At 41.1% G+C, this 21,512-nt stretch overlaps 1 protein-coding gene across 3 annotated transcripts in view; it reads left to right on the top strand.

Annotated features, from left to right (window-relative positions):
• The window catches only part of LOC140495790 (nitric oxide synthase 1-like), a 108,135-nt gene that overhangs the window by 68,311 nt on the left and 18,312 nt on the right, over nucleotides 1-21,512 (top strand). For all 3 annotated transcript variants that reach the window (XM_072594898.1, XM_072594897.1, XM_072594899.1), the window contains 3 exons: nucleotides 6,569-6,698; nucleotides 17,218-17,296; nucleotides 19,566-19,759. In XM_072594898.1, the coding sequence (XP_072450999.1) occupies nucleotides 6,569-6,698; nucleotides 17,218-17,296; nucleotides 19,566-19,759 (403 nt within the window). The remainder of the gene's footprint in view (nucleotides 1-6,568; nucleotides 6,699-17,217; nucleotides 17,297-19,565; nucleotides 19,760-21,512) is intronic.

The following is a 21,512-nucleotide window of genomic DNA, read 5'->3' on the forward strand; positions in this document are numbered from 1 at the left end:
ATCTGAAAACAGTCTGCTTCCCATGACGTAAAATTATTATTGTTTGATTTTTGCCAATAGCTCCAGGTCTCTCTATTCTCTAAGGCCTATGTCTTACACTAAACAATATTTGCCAGATTAAAACTGGTATCCACATAGCCTTACCTTATATTTAAAGACTCAACAAATTCTTTCTGAGACTTTGGCTTTCATGATTTATTTTCCTATCCGTATGCTGTGTCTTCAAATGTTTCAACAAAGCAAAACTAGTTGCAACCCCTTTCCAAATTAGAGGCTGATCACTTCTTACTGATGGAACATTTAGATTCCTACCAAAAACTAACTGATATGGACTATATCCTCTAACCATCAGCAATGAATTCTTAACATCTACAGCCCAAACACCAACATAAATGATAATTGACAGTTTGGTTGTTCTCACAGTTTTATGGACTGTGTGGTTCATTTCACATGCCCCATTGTTACAAGGGCTTTCTGTTGCTGTCTTCATAATTATTATGTGCATATTCAATCCCACCCAGCACCATTAATTCAAAGTCATCTGTACAGCCCTAGTTATTCAGTTCACTAGGATACTGGTCCCAGTGCAGTTCAAGTGAAGCCAATCCAACGAGATCAGCTATCTATACTCCAGCATTAAAAATCACACAACACCAGGTTATGATCCAACAGGTTTAATTGGAAGCACTAGCTTTTGGTGCGCTGATGAAGGAGCAGTGCTCAGAAAGCTAGTGCTGCCAATTAAACCTGTTGGACAATAACCTGGTGTTGTGTGATTTTTAACTTTGTACACCCCAGTCTAACACCGGCATCTCCAAATACTCCAGGATGGCATCAATGGCCATTCCTCCCACACCAATCTTTAAGTCACACACTTAACTCCTTGACCTTATTTACTGATTCCAGTTTGCCTGTAGCTCAGCTTGTAGGTTATTACCTTGGAGATTCTTCTTTTCAATTTAGCTCCCAACTCTTCAAAATCTTTCAGCAGAACTTCCTTTCCAGTCCCATTAATATTATTTTTTCCAGCACCACTCTAATCTAGAACATAGCCTTCAGGACTTGTGGCTGCAGAGTACAGTATCTTGCCCTTAAATTATACCTAAATTCTTATTTCCTCCCTCCTTCTGAATGGGTCCTTCTGCCAAAATGTCATGGTCAGTTTGTTTCTTGTCCCTTCGGTCTCCATTCTCATCTGTACAGTATGTAAAAATTGCAAGGACAAAGGCTTCTTGAGAATTGCCCTTGTGTAACCATACCTGTTTCACCTTCAGTCACACCTTGCTGTCCTTTATCAGGGACCATATTTCAAATCCCCTCAAGTCAGATCCAAAGCTGCTCAAGCTGTAAATACTTGCTGCAGATAATGTTCAATGTTGATTAACTTGGTGTACAACAGCTCCTACATAATGCTTTCAGTTCATGGAATCCCTACAGTGCAGAGGCCATTCAGCTCATCAAGTCTACAACAACCTTCTGAAGAGCTTCCCATGCAGACTCAGCCCCCATCCTAATTCCGTAACCCCACAAATTACCATAGCTAATCAACCTAGCCTGCATATCCTGAGACACTATGGATAATTTAGCATGACCAATCTACATAACCTGCACATTTTGGAACTGTAGGAAGAGATCAGAACACCTAATGGAAACCCATGCGACTACACAGTACAAACTCTACACAGTCACCCAAGGCTGGAATCAAACCTCAGTCTCTGGCGCTGTGAGCAGTGCTCACCATTGTGATACCATGTCCCCTGCAGTTGTCCAAACCTGGTCCTTTTCTGTGACCTTCTTCACAATTTTTCTCTTACCTTAACTACATTTTATTGTTGGCAGATAGAATGATGTTATCACATCTACAAAATTTAAAATGAAGGTATTTGTCTTCTATATTCCATACCTTTAAATATATATATGTTGAGACCTCTTGCTAAGGACAGATGTACAATAGATTGTGACAGTGTCTTTTGATATATCACACTCATTGTCATTTATTCTGTATGCCTTACTAATTTTTTAAACTGTTTTGAGTATGGATGGGCACAATACAATGCAATTTTATTACAATTGTTTCTTCATCTCTGATTTTCTTTTCTCTGATGTCAGTGACACTTCTAAAATTTATTTAGTGGTGAAATTATCCTAAATCTGAAGGTGGTGAAACTCTTAAATGCCTAACTTTGTCCCAATCCTTATTCTTGAGATTCAGCAATATTTTGGAAAGTCTATTCCATACCCTGTGGACGTACATCCACATTAATGAATATGCTGGTGATAGAGTTTTTTTAAAATTGTACAGTAATGAGCTGAAAGTTCTTGTGACCAATACATTGCCCTCTCCTTAATCTGTTTTGACCATTTTTCTGCCTCTGAATGTTTGTTTCATATTTAGTTTCAATCACTTTGTAATATTGTTTGAGACAGTTCATGGTTAATGGTACTTTGAATGAAACCTGAAACATCAATTGGCCACGACTGAGGTGTGGGGTTCATTTTCTTATTATAAATCCCAAATTCTCTTTGATTCTCAAAATTATAAATAACATTTCTGTCCCTATTTCTATTAGTTTCAGTTCTTTGGTATTGCCACCTGAGACCTGTATCTAGTCAACTCTCCAACAATATTGCATCCTCCATTTGCTGTCATATTGACACTTGCTCCTGTGTGCCTTTGGAATGGACTGCTTCCTAGGAACTTTTTTTGTGCTCCCAATATTTGTTTTAACAGTGTATGTGTATCTATAAATCTAACTCCCATCAAAGCTAAAGGTCTGGCCATACTTGATACTGTGGTACAGTTCATTAAATTATAAACCAGTGCAGAATTCTAGATTTCTAGATGAAATTTCTGCAGCATTGTAGACTATTGAATTCCATTGTGTTACTATCTTCAGTGTTTCTTGCCAAAATTTGACCATGTCTTAAGTGTTCTATAAAACACCTTTTTGACAAATTTAATCCATGGAATTTAACAATCAGTTCAAACCTGAAGCAAGCTTGAATTCAAAAAAACACTTTGCTTCTTATTCTGTCTCCTATGTTTATGACAGTGGTAAGGCCACATCTTGCTACCTCTTTGGTGAAGAAGTAACACAGTCCACATTCTTCCCCGAGTCATGAGGCTCAGTTTCAGGAAACAGGAGTGGATAGACACACCCTGAATCTTCATATTTAGATTCAATCATCCTAATTTACCAAAGTTATACAGGATTTCTTCTAAAAGGCCATAGTTGCATTCTAATGAAACTTTGTTTAATAGAAAATCACTTAATAGGAATAATTGGACCTATGGGAAAAGTTGGGCCGACTCGCAAAACATATCACTCAAAATCACCCAAAAGTCACCCAAACATCTAATGCAAAGTATAGTACAGCCTGAATGAAGGTTGAAATCATATTTAGGAACAAAAGTAAATTTAACTTGGCACATTTAAAAAATGATAGAAAGCTGCTCTCTTTAAGTGTGCAGAATGAAGCGTGGGAACTGATCCCTGCTGGAAATGCGCTATTGCCAACAGAGGAATGTATTCTCCAAAATACAGTGCCCTAATTCTTCAGTGACATTGTATCCAAATTGTACTGCTGAAACGTGCATTATTCCAGAACTATCTGTACTCTGAAAAGTAACTGTATTTAAACAGAGTCCAAGTCAACGCTTTTATTATGAGTTTTATTTTGATTAGCTACACTCCACAAAGTTCCCCAACCCAATTATTAAAGTCCTCATATTTGCACAACCAATTCTTTCCCAATCAACATTTAACTAATACATCCATCCAATCTTCCTCCAGTCCTTGAGATCTCAGGCGTTCTTTCAGGCCATATTAGGGTGATAAGATTGTGCTGTCTTCACAACTTATTCTCCTAGCTTCGTGTCATCAACAAACTTAGCAATCACAACTTCAGTCAAAAATGCAAGCATTTCAACAAGGAGCAGGCCACTCAGCCCCTTCAGTTTCCTGTGCCAATCAATGAGATCTTGGCTGCTCTGACTTTAACTGCAAAATCGCATTGCCACCTATCCCTGATAACCTTTCACTCCACTACTGACCAAGAAACTACTCACTCCAGTATTAAGGAGTGATTATCAAAAATCAAATCAAAAATGATTTTTCCACTTATTTTTTAGTTAGACCATTCTGAACATGTATTACTTTGAGAGAACAAAGTTCACCTTATTCCTATTTTAAGTGGTGTCCCATTTTTAAACAGTGAACCCGAGTTCTGGATTGTTCCATTAGAGGACTATCTTCTCCACATCTACTCTGTTTGAATCAAGTCACCTCTTATTCTTCTAATCTCCAGTGGAACCCCTTCTTCCAAGTTATTTATATATATTATAACTATGAGAGAGCTCAGCACTAATCCCACGTGGACTACCACTCATACATCTTTGCTAACCTGAAAGAAGACTCATTTATATCTACACTCTTCTTCCTGTTAGCCAGCCAATCTTCTTTTCAGCATATTATCTATACAATGAATCTTTTTCAGCACTTAGCTTTCGTGTAGTGTCTTAACAAATGCCTTCTGAAAATCTATTTACAGGACATCCACTAGTTCCCCTTTATTCTCAAAGAATGTAATTCACCATGATAATTTCACAAAATATATTGGCTGTGCCTAACTGCTTTGAACCCTGTTATAACTTTGTTAATAATAACTTCTAACATTATCATGTCACATACTCCAGTTAACTGGTTTGTTCCTTTCCATCTCCCTCCTTTTTTGATTAAAGGATTTACTTTTGTTATTTTCCAATCTAATGGGACCATACCCAACACTAGGTAGTTTTGGAAAAACAAAATCAAATCCAGTGCATCAATTACCTCATGAGCACTTTGTTTAAGACCTTAGTTTTCAGTTTCTCTCTCTCTCTCTGTCTCTCTCTCCACCTTAGTTTCTGCCTTGTTCCTTCTCTCTGCACAGTTTTTGCCTCTCATCTTCAATCACGGAAGCCTAATTCTAGCAATCTTCAAATTTCTTTGAAACATTGAAATTCAGCTGATCCTTGCCTCCCTCCTACTCACAGTAAGATGCCGAATAAATACAATTTCTTCAAGAACATTGGTCTTCCTCAAAGTTTCCATGTTTGTTGCCTCTTCACCTTTGTCTCTAGTTACACCTCATTACAGAGTCATTGTGTCTTATTGTCCCTTTGGTCCAAACTGGTCCATGTCAACCAAATTGTTCATCCACGCTAATCCCATTTCCCTGCACTTGACCCATATTCTTTAATCCTTTCCTATCCATGTACTTGTACAAATGCCTTTTAAATATTTTTAATGTACCTGCCTCAACCTCTTCCACGAACAGCTCATTCCATATGCGTGCCACCTTCTGTGTAAAAAAAGTTGCCCATTGGGTTCTCTTTTAATCTTTCCCTGATGCACACTAGTCTTCAATTCCCCAACCCTGGAAAAAAGACTGTGTGCATTCACCCTACCTATGCCTCTCAAGATCTTATGTACTTCAATAAGACCCCCGGTCAGTTTCCTATGGTCCACAGAAAGAAGTCATGGCTTGTCCAACCTCTCCCTATAACTTAGACCCTTGAGCCCTGGCAACATTCTTGTAGATTTCTTCTGCACTTTTCCAGTTTAATAGCATCCTTTCTATAGCAAGGAGACCAAAACTGAACACAATACTCCACGTGCAGCCTCACCAACGTCCTGTACAACTGCAACATAATTTCCCAACGTCTATACTCAATGCCCTAACTGATAAAGGCCAATGTGCCAAAAGCCTTCTTCCCTGCCCTGTCTACTTGTCACTTCATTTTCAGGGAACTGTGCACCTGAACTCCAAGGTCCCTCTGTTCCACTACAGTCCTTAAGGCCCTACGCCTAACCATGAAACTTTTACCTTGATTTGACTTCCCAAAATGCAAGACCATACCTATATTCAACTCCATTTGCCATTTCTTGCCTCACTACCCCAGCTGATCAAGGTCTTGCTGCCATTTCTGATAATCTTCCTCACGCTCCATGGCTGCCTATTTTAGTGTTCCCTGTGCCACCAGTCTCACAGTCTCTATCTCTCTATCTCCCAGTTTCTATATCAGTACTGAAGAAGGGTCACTGGATCTGAAATGTTAACTCTGATTTCTCTCCATGGATCTTGCCAGACCTGCTGAGTTTTCCCAGCAATTTCTGTTCTTGTTTCTATATCTCCCTATCTCCCAGTCTACCTATCCCTCTGTCTCTCAGTCTCTCTATCTTCTTGTTTTTCCATATCTCTCCCCTTTTTCAATATCCCTCTGTGTCTCTATCATCCTGTACCAGTGTCTCTAACCCATTGTCTCCCATTTTCTCCACTTCTCTGTCTCCCATTCTCTCTCCCATACTGTTTCCAAGAGTCTCTATCTCTCACTTTCAATTACTCACTGTGTCCCAGTTTTTATATCTCAATGTCTTCTTCCACTCTCTCGCTATCTCTCAACCTATCTTGCTGTTTCTACCTCTCTTCTTTTCACCAGTTAATCTCCTATTGCTCACTGGTTTAAATCAGTTTCATGATTTAACTCTCACCACATGTTCCTCACATTGTGTTGCTATTTTCACAGGCTGCTTGTGAGGTTTTCTGTATTGATGATGAAACTGGCAATGATGATGATGATTTCCACAATGACTCCACCTGGAAACCAAACAATTATAGACTGTCCGTCGTGGCTGAGATGTTAGAGCTGGAACCAGGTAAAACTGTGAGCTGAAAATGGAGAACTGACTGTCACTGTGAGTGTCCAAGTATGATATATACAAAACCCAGCGCTGGCTGTGTGTCTAACAGGGGACTGTGTATTCCAGCATCAAGTGCACAGTTAAAAATCATACAACATCGGGTTATAGTTCAACAGGTTTATTTGGAAGCACTAGCTTTCAGGGCGCTGCTCCTTCAACAGTTAGGCCTGACAAAGCCATGCTGACTATTCCTAATTAATCTGAACCTATCCAAATGGATGTTAATTCTGTCCTACAGAATTTTCTCCAATAATTTCCTTATATTGACATGAGATTCAGTCGTCTGTAAATTCCTGGTTCTTTTCTACCACCCTTCTTGAAAAGTGGAACCACAGTAGTCATCCTTCAGTCCTCTGACAGCTCCCCTGTGAACAGAGAGGAATTTAAAATTTGTATCAGTGTTCCTCAATTTTCTGAGTCACCTTGCACTGCAGCCTAAGCTGTATTTTCATCTGGGCCTGGGAATTTGTCCATTTTTAAGTCCGACAGAGCCTCCACTATTTCTCCATTTCCTATATTTCTCCATTTCCTATGTCAAACTGTGCATGTCCCTCACAATCCCTGTTCCCAAATTCTGTATCTATGTTCCCCATTTCCAGAATAAAGATGTAAGAGAAGTATTTATTTAATACTCTTCCAATGTCCTGCAACCTCACACACAGCTTGGACCCCTTGGTCCCTACTCTTTCCCTGGTTAACCTTTTCCCTGAAATGTTTTTATAAAATATCTTGAAATTTTCCCTAATCCTGTTTGCAGGTCCTTTCTCATGCCCATTTTTTCTTAATTATTCATTTTGTGGGATGTGGACATTGCTGGCTGGCCAGTATTTGTTACCCATTCATGTGAGAAGGTGGTGGTGACATTTCTTCTTGAACTGCTGCAGTTCATTTGCTGTGGGTTGACCCACAATGCCTTTAAGGAGTGAATTCTAGGATTTTGACTGAGTGACAGTGAAGAAACGGTGATATATTTCCAAGTCTGGATGCTGAATGGCTTGGAGGGGAACTTGGCAGTGGTGGTATTCTCATATATCTGTTGCCTTTGTCCTTCGAGATGGAAGTGGTCGTGGGTTTGGAAGGTTTTCTTCAAATTGCTTTCTTAAATTCCTTCTTGCATTAGAGGCATGTCTAGAGGAGGGACAGGAATGGTTATTGCAGATTCTGGGATTTAGATATTTCAGTAAGAACAGAGAAGATGGTAAAGGGGTGGGGGTGGCATTGTTAATTAAGGGTTTTATTACAACAGCTGAGATAATATGTGACGACTCATCCACTGAGATAGTTCAGGCTGAGATTAGAAACAGGAAAGAAGAGATCACCCTGTTGGGAGTTTTCTATAGGCCTCCGAATTGTTCCAGGGACGTAGGGGAAAGGATAGCAAAGATGAATCTCAATAGGAGCGAGAGTGACAGGGTAGTTGTTATGGGAGACTTTAACTTCCCCAATATTGACTGGGAATGCCATAGTTCAAGCGGTTGAGATGGGTCAGTTTTTGTTCAATGTGTGCAGGAGGGTTTTCTGACACAGTATGTAGACAGACCACAGTATGTAGAGATGCCATATTGGATTTGGTACAGGGGAATGAACCTGGCCAGGTGTTAGATTTGTTGGTAGGTGAGCACTTTGGTGATAGTGACCATAATTCGGTTATGCTTACAATAGCAATGGGCAGGGAAAGAGGTATAACTGGGGGAAAGGTATGTACTGCAGGGAAACAGGTGTAACTGGGGGAAAGGCAATTATGATGTGATTAGGCAAGATTTAGGATGCAGAGGATGGGATAGGAAACTTCAGAGGATGGACACACTTGAAATGTGGAGCTTATTCAAGGAACAGCTACTGCAGATTCTTGATGTACCTATCAGGCAAGGAGGTAGTTCTTGAAAGAGGGAACCATAGTTTACTAAAGAAATTGAAGCTCTTGTCAAGAGAAAGAAGAAGACTTCTGTGAGGATGAGGCGTGAAGGCTCAGTTGGGGGCCTGAGAGTTATAAATTAGCCAGAAAAGATGTAAAGAGAGGGTTAAGAAGAGTCAAGAGGGGCATGAGAAATTGTTGGTGGATAGGATCAAGGAAAACCCTAAGACCTTCTACAGGTATTTCAGGAGTAAAAGAATGATGAGAGTGAGATTAGGGCCAATCAATGACCTTTGTGGGAAGTAGTGCGTGGAATCTGAGGACATAAGGGAAGCACTTAATGAATACTTAACGTCAGTATTCACATTAGGAAAAGGGAATGTTAGCGGGAATACTTAGATCAAGCTACTAGATGAGATGAGATTGCAGTTGACAAAGAGGAGGTTTTAGCAATTTTGGAAGATCTGAAAATAGATAAGACCCCAGGGCCAGATGGGATTTATCCTCGGATTCTCTGGGAAGCCAAGGAGGACCTTTTATCTTTATTCCTGTTGACAATGATGACATAGAGTCAAAAGACTGGAGGATAGCAACTGTTGTTCCCTTGTTTAAGGAGGGGAGTCGGGGCAACCCTGGTAATTATAGACAAGTGAGCCTTATTTTGGTTCTGGGTAAAGTGTTGGAAAAGGTAAGAAGAGATGAGATTTATAATCATCCAGAAAGGAATAATTTGATTAGGGATAGTCAACAAGGTTTTGTGAAAGGTTCCTCGAGAAGGTGACAAAACAGGTGGATGCAGTTGATGTGGTGCATCTGGACTTCAGTAAAGGAATTTGATAAGGTTCCCCACAGTAGGGTATTGCACAAAATACGGAGTTTTGGGATTGAAGGTGATTTAGTGGTTTGGATCAGAAATTGGCTAACTGAAAGAAGACAGAGTGTGGTGGGGATGGGAAGTGTTCATCCTGGAGCTCAGTTACTAGTGGTGTGCTGCAAGGATCTGTTTTGGTGCCACTGCTGTTTGTCATTTTTATAAATGATGTGGAGGTGGGCGTAGAAGGATGAGTTAGTAAGCTTGCAGATGATACTAAGGTAGGCAGAGTTGTAGATAGTGTCAAGGTTAGAGTGGTGCTGGAAAAGCACAGCAGGTCAGCAGCATCGAGGAGCAGGAAAATCAGCGTTTTGGGCAAAAGCCCTTCATCAGGAATTGTGGATTGTGTCAAAGAATGTTGGGGGTTGCAGAGGGACATAGATAAAATGCCGATCTGGGCTGAGAAGTGAGGTAGTTCCCTTCAGAAGAAGTAATAGGAACGTAGAGTACTGGGCTAATGGTAAAATTCTTGGCAGTGTAGGTGAACAGAGAGACCTTGGTGTCCAGGTATAGAAATCCCTGAAATTTATCACCCAAGTTGATACAGTTGTTAAAAAGGCATATGGCATTTTGGTGTTTATTGGTAGGGGGATTGAGTTTCAGTGCCACAATGTCATGCTTCAACTCTACAAGGCCGCATCTGGAGTATTGTGTACAGTTCTGCTCACCGCATTACAGGAAGGATGTGGAAGCTTTGGAAAGGGTTCAGAGGAGATTTACCAAGATGTTTCCTGGTATGGAAGGAAGGTCTTATGAGGAAAGGCTGAGGGAACTGAGGCTGTTTTTGTTAGAGAGAAGAAGATTGAGAGGTGACTTAATCGAGATGTATAAAATAATCAGAGGGTTAGATAGGGTGGATAGTGAGAGCCTTTTTCTTTGGATGGTGAAAGCTAACATGAGGGGACCTCGCTTTAAATTAAGTGGTGATAGATTTAGGACAGATATGAGGGGTGATTTCTTTACTCAGAGTAGTAGGAGTTTGGAATGGCCTGCCTGCAACAGTAGGAGATTTGCCGACTTTAAGGGCATTTAAATGGGCATTGGACATACATATGGATAATGCTGGAACAGTGTAGATTAGATCGGCATCAGATTAATTTCACAGGTCGGTGAAACACTGAGGAGTGTGCTGTAACATTCTATGTTCTATATTCACTTCCTGCATTCCTCAAGGTCGTAGCTGAATTGTTGTCTTTGGATTTGCTAAAAGCCTTTCTCCTCTTCTTCATCCAGTCCTGAATTGTGCTGGACATCTCAGGTTCTTTCAACTAATTGCTCCTACCTTTCCCATATGTTGGACCTGGACCCTTCCCAGCTCCATTTTGAATGCTACCCCATTGCTCTGCTGTGGACTTACGCACAAGGAGCTGTTCCCAGTCTACCGAGGCCAGATCCTGCTTTATTTGAATAAAATATACCTTCCTCCACTCTAAAGCTACATTTTGCAGGCCATCTTTTTCCTTGTCCACAAGAAATTTGAACCGTACTGTGTTGTGGTCATTATCACCTACATATTCCCCCGCTGCCACTTTGACTACTTATCCAGCATCTTTTCCCCAGAACCAGACCCAGCAATGCGCCAACTCTTTGATCCAAATAAAAATCCCCTGGATACGTTTCAAGAAATCTGGCCTTTCTAGACTATCCCAATTTATGTTGGGAAAATTGAAATCCCCTACTACAACTACCCAATTATTACTCTTATACACCTCTGTGTCTTCACATTTGCTTGTCTATTTCCCACTGATTTTTTGGGGACCTATAATATACTCCTAGTACTTGCTTTACCAAAAACATGTAAATCCTGTTTCTCAGAATCCCCTTCAACAAGTTACCCACCACTGACATCAGTTTGCCATTATATGGTTTAATGGCTTTTCCTTACAGCATTTCTTAAATAATTGCACAGCAATAGCCAACTTCCAGTCTTCCAGCACCTCACTCTTGGTTGTCGGGGATACAGTCTCTCAGCAAGTGGCCCGGCAATCTCTTCCCTGGATTCCCAGGGATACCTGATCAGGTCCTTTATGTATTTTAAGTCGTCTAGCACCTCCTCTTCTGTAACATGGACTCTTTCCAAGACATCACCATTTATTTCCCCAATTCTCCTGTTTCCATGTCCTCCACAGTAAATACTAATGGGCAATATTTGTTTAGTATCTCACCCACCTCCTGTGGTTCCACATGTAGACGGTCTTGTTAATCTTTATGGGGTCCTATTTTAAGACCATGAGACACAGGACCACAAATTAGGCCAATCAGCCCATTGAGTCTGCTCCGCTATTCAATCACGGCTGATAGGTTTCTCAACCCCATTCTCCTGGTAACCTTTGATCTCTTGACAATCAAAAACCTATCTTAAATATTCCTAATGACCTGGCTTCCACAGCCTTCTGTGGCAGTGAATTCCATAGATTCACCACGCTCTGGCTGTAGAAGTTTCTCCTTTTCTCAGTTCTCTGTGCCCTCAGGTCTGAGTCTCTCCTATCAATGGAAACATCTTCCCAACATCCACTCTGTCCAGGCCATTAATGTATTCGATAAGTTTCAATTAGATCTTTTCCATATCCTTCTAAACTCCATTGGCTTTAAACATGGAGTCCTCAAATGTTCCTCATATGTTAAACTTTTCATTTCTGGGATCATCCTAGTGAATCTCCTCTGAATGCGCTCTGAATTCTCTCAAGCCTCCAACTTGGCATTGCCCTCTTGACCTGTCCATCTTTCTTCCTACCTATCCTTTCCACCCTCCTCTCTGACCAATCACCTTTCTCCCCCCACCTTCATCTACCTGTGACATTCCCAGCTACCGTTCCCCCAGCCCCACCCCGGCCCACAAACTTCATTCCTGATGAAGGACTTATGCCCAATTCTCCAGCTCTTCGGGTGCTGCCTGACCTGCTATGCGTTTCCAGCATCACAATCTCGAGGTCAGATGCATTAGTCAGGGTAAGTATAGAGTAATAGTGTAGGGGAATGGGTCTGGGTACATTGCTCTTTGGAGGGTCAGTGTGAATTTGTTGGGCCAAATGGCCTGTTTTCACACTCTAGGGATTCTATGATTTCTCCTCACCTCCTCAATGCTACCTGTCCCTCTACTTACCTTTGTCTTGTCTGCAAACTTACCCAGAATGCCCTCAGTTCCTTCATCTAGATCATTAATGTATAACGCGAAAAGTTGTGGTCCCAGCAATGAGCCTTGCAGAAAATCACTTGCCACCCGCTGCCATCCTTAGAAATATCCTTTTTTCCCACTCTCTGCTTTCTGCCATTCCATGCTAGCACATTGCCTCTAACACCACGGGCCCTTATCTTGCTCAGCAGCCTCCTGTGCGGCACATTGTCAAAGGCCTTCTTGAAGTTCAGTTTGATAACATTCATTGGCTCTTGGTCTAACCTGCTCATTATTTCCTCAAAGAATTCTAGCAGATTTATTAGGTGTGACCTCCCCTTGATGAAACCATGCTGACTTTGCCCTATTTTACCATAATATTCCAAGTATTCAGAAATCTCATCCTTAACAATAGACTCAAAAATCTTACCCACAATTCCAGGCTAACCGGCCTGGAATTATCCATCTTTTGCCTTATTCCATTTTTATACAGGGGTGTCAATTTAGTGATATTCCAGTCCTGATACCTTCCCCAACTCTAGCGATTCCTGAAAGAATATTTTCTCCCTCATTTCTCTTTTGCCCTGTAGCAGCGTTTTCCCCTGACAGGGTATGAAAACTCAGGAGGCAGGCAAAACTCAGGCAGGTGGAAGTTTATTCATGCAGAAACCCATTAACGCAGGGGGAGTACCAAAGGATCATCCCTGAATCTGGCTTCAACATACAAACTCAGTTATTCGCTTAAGCTTTGGCTCAGATCAGAAAATAAATCAAGGACACCCTCTAACTTGTACAGTAAAAAAGCAGTATTTCTATACATTTCTGTAATTATCACATGCAATGTGGTTACAACCCCTCCCTCCTAATCCATATGTCCAACCCAGTAAAACCCTAATTAATGATGGGCATTTCTATGTCCGGTCGTAAATTCTCATGATCTCATGGTGTTGAACAAGCATGATCCTTGGGATCCTTCTATGCATCCTGTTCATTCGGATGCCAAAGTTAATTGCTATATTTCTTCAGGCCTGTCAGGCTGGCTTTATCTGTAGAGCAAGCTTAAATTCTATTATTTATTGTATCTCAAGTGCTGTCTTTATCCAATTCAGTTATTCCCCTTGTATTTCCCACTGTTCTAATTATGTGTGCAAAAATACAAAAGACAGTTAGTTTTAATGAGCTGCTTTAAGATTTGTAATATTAAATCTTGTTAAGAAGTTAGCTATAAGGTGTAAGGTTAAATACAATATTTCCTACTCTTTGTACTTTGTGATTAATGGGCTGTAAGCAATCTATTTAAATGGCGGATGAAATTCAATGTGGGCAAATGCGAGGTCTTGCACTTTGGAGAAAAGAACACAGACATGGACTATTTTATAAACGGTGAGAAAATTCATAAAGCCAAAGTACAAAGCGAACTGGGACTGCTAGTACAGGATTCTCGAAAGGTTAACTTGCAGGTTGAAGCTGTGGTTAAGAAAGCAAATGTAATGTTGCATTTATCTCAAGAGGGTTGAAATATAAAAGCAGCGATATGCTACTGAGACTTAATAAAGTTCTAGTTAGGCCCCATTTAGAATACAGTGTCCAGTTTTGGGCCCAACACGTCAGGAAGGACCTACTGGCACTGGAGCGCGTCCAGCGGAGATTCACATGGATGATCCCTGGAACGATGAATGACTGAGGATCCTGAGATTGTATTCATTAGAGTTTAGAAAGTTGAGGGGAGATCTAATAGAAACTTACAAGATAATACATGGCTTAGAAAGGGAAATTGTTTCCGTTAGGCAGGGAGACTAGGACCCGTGGACTCAGCCTTAGAATAAGAGGGGTCAAATTAGAACAGAAATGAGACATTTCTTCAGTCAGAGAGTGGTGAGCCTGTGGAATTCACTGCCATGGAGCACAGTGGAGGCCGGGACATTAAATGTCTACAAGGCAGAGATTGATAAATTCTTAATCTCGCAAGGAATTAAGGGATATGGGGAGAGTGCGGGTAAATGGTGTTGAAATGCCCATCAGTCATGATTAAATGGCGGAGTGGATTCGATGAGCTGAATGGCCTTATTTCCACTCCTATTACTTATGGTCCAATGGTCTTACTTTGTTCAGGTCACATAATGGTATTTCCTGAAGCTAATTAACTTTCACATCTAGGTCTAATTACTTTTTCTTTAACACTTTTATTAAGCATTGGTGATATGTATTTACTTTATCACTACATCTACGATGTGACATGTACCCTCTATAGTGAAGACTGATGCAAAATATCTGTTCAGTTTATCTGCCATTTCTTTATTTTCCATTATTGTCCAGTCTAACTGGATAAGGTTCACTTTTTAACTCTTTTTCTTAAATATCTAGAGATTCTCTTGTCATGACTGTAACGAATTGGAGATGGACCTCATTGAATATGTGTACCCTGATTGGGGCTGTTATTCTGGTTCAGTGAAGGGTCCTTGATCACAGATATAAACAGGAGAGTCAAAGGTTCTGTTTGTTTTGACACTTGGCTCTGAGGAAGCTGGATCAATGTCATGGACTCTCCATGTGCAAATAAAGTGTGACTTGGTGAATGGATCCTGGTCTCTGTAAAGCTATTTTGTCTGTTAATAGCTGTTTTTATATTTCTGGCTAGCTTTCTCTCATACTTCTAACATTTCCATCTTTATTAATTTTTAATTCAATCTTTGCTGTTATTATATTCTGTCCAATGTTTTGACCAGCCACTTGTCTTTGTGCAATTATGTGTTTTTTTAAATTTAGGTTTAATATTTTCTTTAACATTATATAAGATGATAAAGAGATTTTGATCAATTGGGTCAATGGGCTGAAGATGGGCTTTAATTTGGATAAGTGTGAGATATTGTGTTTTTGTAAAACAAACAAGGGCAGGACGTTTACAAGTAAAAGTAGGGCCTTGGATAGTGTCGTAGAGCAGAGTGACCTAGGGATTCAGGTACATAATTCTTGTAAATTTGTATCAACATAGACAAGGTGGTTAAGAAGGAATTTTGTACCTTTGCCTTCATTGATCAGACCTAGGAGTTGGGATGTTCTATTGAGTTGTACTTACTCTTTGGAATGTATCTATTTTGTGTATTCTGAAGTATCCCCTTAAATATCTGCCACTCTCCCTCTAGAACGGCTGAGGATACTGGGATTGTATTCGTTGGAGTTTAGAAGATTAAGGGGAGATCTAATAGAGACGTACAAAATAATACATGGCTTTGAAAAGGTGGATGCTAGAAAATTGTTTCTGTTAGGCGAGGAGACTAGGACCCGTGGACACAGCCTTAGAATTAGAGGGGGTCATTTCAGAACGGAAATGCGGAGACATTTCTTCAGCCAGAGAGTGGTGGGCCTGTGGAATTCATTGCCACGGAGTGCAGTGGAAGCCGGGACGCTAAATGTCTTCAAGGCCGAGACTGATAGGTTCTTGTTGTCTAGAGGAATTAAGGGCTACGGGGAGAACGCTGGCAAGTGGAGCTGAAATGCGCATCAGCCATGATTGAATGGCGGAGTGGACTCGATGGGCCGAATGGCCTTACTTCCACTCCTATGTCTTATGGTCTTATGGTCTTATAGAGCAACACATGCCTTAATGTAAATTGCCAGTTAGTTTTAGCCAGGTCTGCTTTTCTGTCTTTATAATTGCCTTTATTTAAATGGAAACAAATTAGTCTCAGAACATTCCTCTTTCCCTCAAACTGAATGTAAAATTCAATTATATTATGGTCACTACTACCTAAGGTGACCTTCGTTATGAGATCATAAATTAATCTTATCTCATTGCACAACGCTAGGTCCAATATGGTCTGCTCTCTGGTCAGTTCGAGAACATGTTCTTCATAGAAACTGTCCTGTAAATATTCCAAGAACTCCTACTCAAGGCTACCTTCACACATTTGACTTTTGACATATCCCAAGATTATCATAATGTTCTTCTGACAACTCCCAGTATTTCTTTCTTTATGCTGCACCTTGCCATTTGTTGTAATAGGGGAACCTGTACACCACTTCCTCAAATGATTTTTTTTAACTTTACATTTCTCATCTCTACCCAAACCATTTCCACATCATGGTTTCTGTAGCTTCTCTGTTGTACTAACGTCATTATTAACAAACAGTCACCCTTCCAACTTTTCATAACTTGCTGTCCTTCCAAATATCCTATAATTTTCAAAGTTTGAATTTCATAACATAACGTATGTAACAGGACTTAAGGTGTCTCTGTGTGTCTCTTTGTCTGTCTGCATTTCTCTCCTGTGTCTGTGTTTGTTTTGTTCTCTCTCTCCCTCCCTCTCTGTTCCTTTTTCTGTCTCTCACTTTTCCTCTGTCAGTCTCTATCTCTCTTTTGTTATTCTCTCTGACTCTCCTTTTATTCACTCACTCTCTTTCTGTTTATCTCTCTTTGGCATTGTCCATTTTATTTTCCCTCTTGGTCTCTCTCTTTTCTCTCTATCTCTGTCTCTCTCTCTCTCAGTATCTCAGACCTGTTTGTTTCTTTTTCTTGCTCGCTCTCAGAACTGGTTCTGTTTTTCTCTCCTCATCTTGGTCTCACTGCCTGAAATGCTTCTCACTCACTGTGTTCTGTAGAATCCGCTGATGTTTCTGTGTTTTTGGTTTTGAACAGCTCTGTCTCACTTGCACAAGCGGAAAGTTGTTCAGGCTCGAGTTTTGTCCAGACAGAATCTGCAGCACAAGGGCTCCGGGTGAGTGATGTCTTTGAACATTTTTCATATCTGTAGCGAGCAATTTAAGAAGCAGTGATATCAGACTTGATATCAGAGATGTCAAACCTTCTGGGAATTTTAGGGATCATTGTCCTGATATTTGGCTGCTATGTGTGCAACTGTACTCAAGCAAAATGGAGCAGCAGCAAAATTATAAGGACACACCATGGACAGCAAGGGCCTGTTCAAAAGGAAGAAGACTGTTCAAGGGATGGGACCTGGAATTACTTAGAATCATGTAGCTGTCCAGTGAGATTGGGGAGGCAAGTCTGGGACACCCCTTAGTTGAGGGTGGTTCGGGTTAAGTTGGAGGTGGACTGGATGACAAGGGCTGCTCTTTTCTTTAAAAGGGTGAAGCCAATGAGTGGACTGGTGGCAGTTGATTCAATGTGACTCTGCACGTGTTGCTGTTAATCTTCCATTTGAGTTCCTCCTATCTTTCCACACAGCCTCATGTTCCTGTCTGTCTTGTGGTTTTTCAGCTTCCACTTTAATTGTGGGAGTGAGAACCATCTTCTCGTCAACACTCTGGGGAAGGGGTTTCACCTGAATTCCTGAGGGGGCTTTTTGGAGAGTATTTGAAGGCAGAGGCAGACTGATTCTTGTTAAGCAAGGGGCAAAAAGCTATTGGGGTGAAAAGTGAGAGTGTAGATTTGAACTGATAATCAGACCAGCCATGATCATAGTGAATAGTGGAATAGGCTCGAGGGGCTAAATGGGCTCCTAAGTGAGATGTTCATTTGGAAATAGACACAATCTCTAGATGTTGACACAATGCAAATCCTCCACAATCCTACAAACTGCCACCAGTCCACTCATTGGCTTCTTCCTTTTAAAGACAAGAGCAGCCCTTGTCATCCAGTCCACCGCCAACTCGACACTAATTACTCATTCTCCAATAAAAGTCTACGGTGGAGACATGGCCATTTCAAGTTCCTTTCTGCTTATTCTTCTCAAATACCATCCCATTGATTTGACTTGGCAGTTTCTCAGTATTGACCCTCCTATAGTGTGTCACACCCTCATTACTGACCCTCTGACAATGCAGCACTCCCTCAGTCCTGACCCTCTGACAGTGCAATACACCAGCAGTATTGCCACTCTGGGAGGGCAACATGCTTTTATTGCTGACTGTAACAGTGCACCACTTCCCCTATCTGTGTCCCTGTCCTTAAGAAAAGATGAAGATGCAGGAGTTGGTCAATTGGTTCTTTACTTCTGCACCACTAGTCAATACAATCATGATCAATCATGCAACTTCAGTATTTCATTCTCGCTTTTTGTCCATACTCTTTGATCCCTTTAGCTGTAAGGGCCATATCCAACTCTGTCTTGAATATATCAAATGAACTGGCCCCAACAACTTTCTGTGGTAGAGAATTCCACAGGTCCACAACTCTGGCTAAGAAATTCACCCTTATCTCAGTCCTGAATGGCTTACTCCTTATTCTTAGACTGTGAAACCTAGGTCTGGACTTCCCCAACATCAGAAACATTCTTTCTGCATTTAGCCTGTCCACTTCCATCAGAATTTTGTGAGATTACCCCTCGTTCTTCTAAATTCAAGCAAGTACAAGCCCAGTCAATCCAATCTTTCATCATTTGTCAGTGCTACCACCCCAGGAACAAGTCTTGTGAACATTCACTGGACTCCCTCAATAGCACGAATCTCCTTCTTCAGACCAGGAGACCAAAGCTCATAATGCTCAAGGTGTGGCCTCACCAAGACCCTTTATAACTACAGCAAGACATCCTTACTCTTATACTCAAAGGCCTCCTTATGAAGGCGAGCATGCTATTAGCTTTCTTCACTGCCAACTGTACCTCCATGTCAACTTTCAGTGACTGTTCCACCATGACACCCAGGTTTTGTTGTACTTCACCTTTTCCTGAACTGCCACCATTCAGATAATCTGCCTACCTTTATAGTGTCTGTTCATGGCTTAATATCCCTCTGACTTTTTTTCTCAATATAGTCCTTCTGTTGGTATGTGTGTGTCTTTAATCAGTGCCTTCCTAAATGTCTGTGATAATCTCTCGATTAATAAAGTGCCCAGGTCAGACATCTCAATGATGACTGAATGGGAATCCTATTTTCCTTGAAGTCAGACTGAGGGACATCTGAACCTGAAGTTCTTTCAAAGAGCTAGCATGTGCATAATTGGTCAAATGGCCTCCTTCTGTACTGTCAGATACTTTAGTTCTGTATGCACCTTATTGTTTTGAAATGTGTGCATTTTCCCAACAGCCGATCGACCATCTTGGTTTGTCTTCATACTGGGGACTCAGACAAGCTGAAGTACATTCCTGGCGATCATGTGGGTATTCACCCAGCCAATCAGGAGGAGCTGGTGCAGAGAGTGATGGCTCGTCTGGTTGAATTGCCAGCGCTTAATGACACCATCAGTGTTGAGAGATTACTTGAGACACGAACAGAAAATGGTGAGAGGACAGACACCTTGGTGTCAGTTGCGTATTCCCTTTCGGGCCACAAACCATCCTGACTGGAATAATAAGTTTAGATTGAGTATTATTGTCACATGTTTCTTCAGTATTGCCAGATCATCTCTCTAACAGTACTGAGTGTGCCTACACCCCGAAGGCTGCAACAAATCTAGAAGGTAGCTCAGCATCACCTTCTCAAGGAGCATTGAGGACTGGACAATACTTGCTGGACCAAACAGTGATACCCATCTCCAGTAAAAGAAAACAAATTACCTGTTACCACTCCTGCCTTTGCTCCTGCTGTTGAAACCCCTATCTCAGCCTTCATTACCTCAATACTCAAATATCCCAGTGCACTCATGATTGGTCCCTTCCATAAGCATGAGGTCATCCAAAGTTCATGCTGACTCCTGTTCCCTCTCTGCCCAGCTCTTACACGGGTTCCTTACTGAGCTCACCTTGGGTTCAAAATTCACAACTTTGTTTTCAACTCCCTGAATGGTCTCACCCCTCACTATCACCAAAGATCTTCTGCAGCCCCACACACCTTCAGGAGTTTGGTGTCTTTCTCGTTCTGGTTGTTGAACATTCCCGGTTTAATTACTCAACACTTAGGGACTGGCCCAATGACTAAGTTCTGTAACTCACTCTGAAAATCTCTCCATGTCCCTCACTGCCTCTTAAGATCATGTTTAAAACAAAATCTCTTTGGACAATCTAATCACAGTCAGTTTAAATATTTTGTGTGACTTGTGATAGGTATAAATGACCTATATCATACTGTGCAGGGGGCAATATTAAAGTTGGTGTTAATGAAAAACCTGGAAGAGCTGTAAACTGAAGGGGTGTGTGCAGACCTTCAAAACAACTTAGACACATTGGTGGAGTGAATTGTGTTGCCCAGAAGGAGTACTCAAAGCTTTTGAGTATCTTTCTCTTGTGCCGACAAAATTTTATATAGGGAGTTGACTCAGACTTTAACAATTTTTTTTAATTTAACTATTTAAGAACCAATTCTCAATATAAAGCATAATTCATTGCAACATTTAGTTCTTACTTCATACATGTGGGTGGCACGGTGCGACAATGGTTAGCACTGCTGTCCCACAGTGCTGGAGACCTGGGTTCAATTCCCGCCTCAGGCGACTCTCTGTGTGGAGTTTACACATTCTCCCCGTGTCTGCGTGGGTTTCCTCCCACAATCCAAAAATATGCAGGTTAAGTGAATTGGCCATGCTAAATTGCCCGTAGTGTTAGGTGAAGGGGTAAATATAGGAGAATGGGTCTGGGTGGGTTGCGCTTTGGCGGTGTGACTTGGGCTGAAGGGCCTGGTTCCACACTGTAAGTAATCTAATCTACATCTTACCTTCAACTTAAATGAAGTGAGTTAAACTTCACTTTCCCTTATTTGAACTTATTTGAGCTATGAGGCTGCAGGGTGACTTGGACAGATTGGTTGAGTGGGCGAATACTTGCAAATGCAATGTAATGTGGATAAATGTGAGGTTATCCACTTTGGTGGCAAAAATAGGAAGGCAGATGTTTATTTGAATGGTAGCAGGTTATGAAAAGAGGTATAGAGTGAAGCAGTTGTTGAAAATTGGCATGCAGGTACAGCAGGCAGTGAGGAAATCTAATGGAATACTGGCCTTCATAGCAAGACCATTTAAGTACAGAGGTAAGAATGTCTTGCTGCAGTTATATAGGACCTTGTTGAGGCCACACCTTGAGTTTGGTCTTGTAGTCTGAG

This window comes from Chiloscyllium punctatum, chromosome 25 (assembly GCF_047496795.1).
Source record: "Chiloscyllium punctatum isolate Juve2018m chromosome 25, sChiPun1.3, whole genome shotgun sequence".
NCBI classification, from domain to species: domain Eukaryota; kingdom Metazoa; phylum Chordata; class Chondrichthyes; order Orectolobiformes; family Hemiscylliidae; genus Chiloscyllium; species Chiloscyllium punctatum.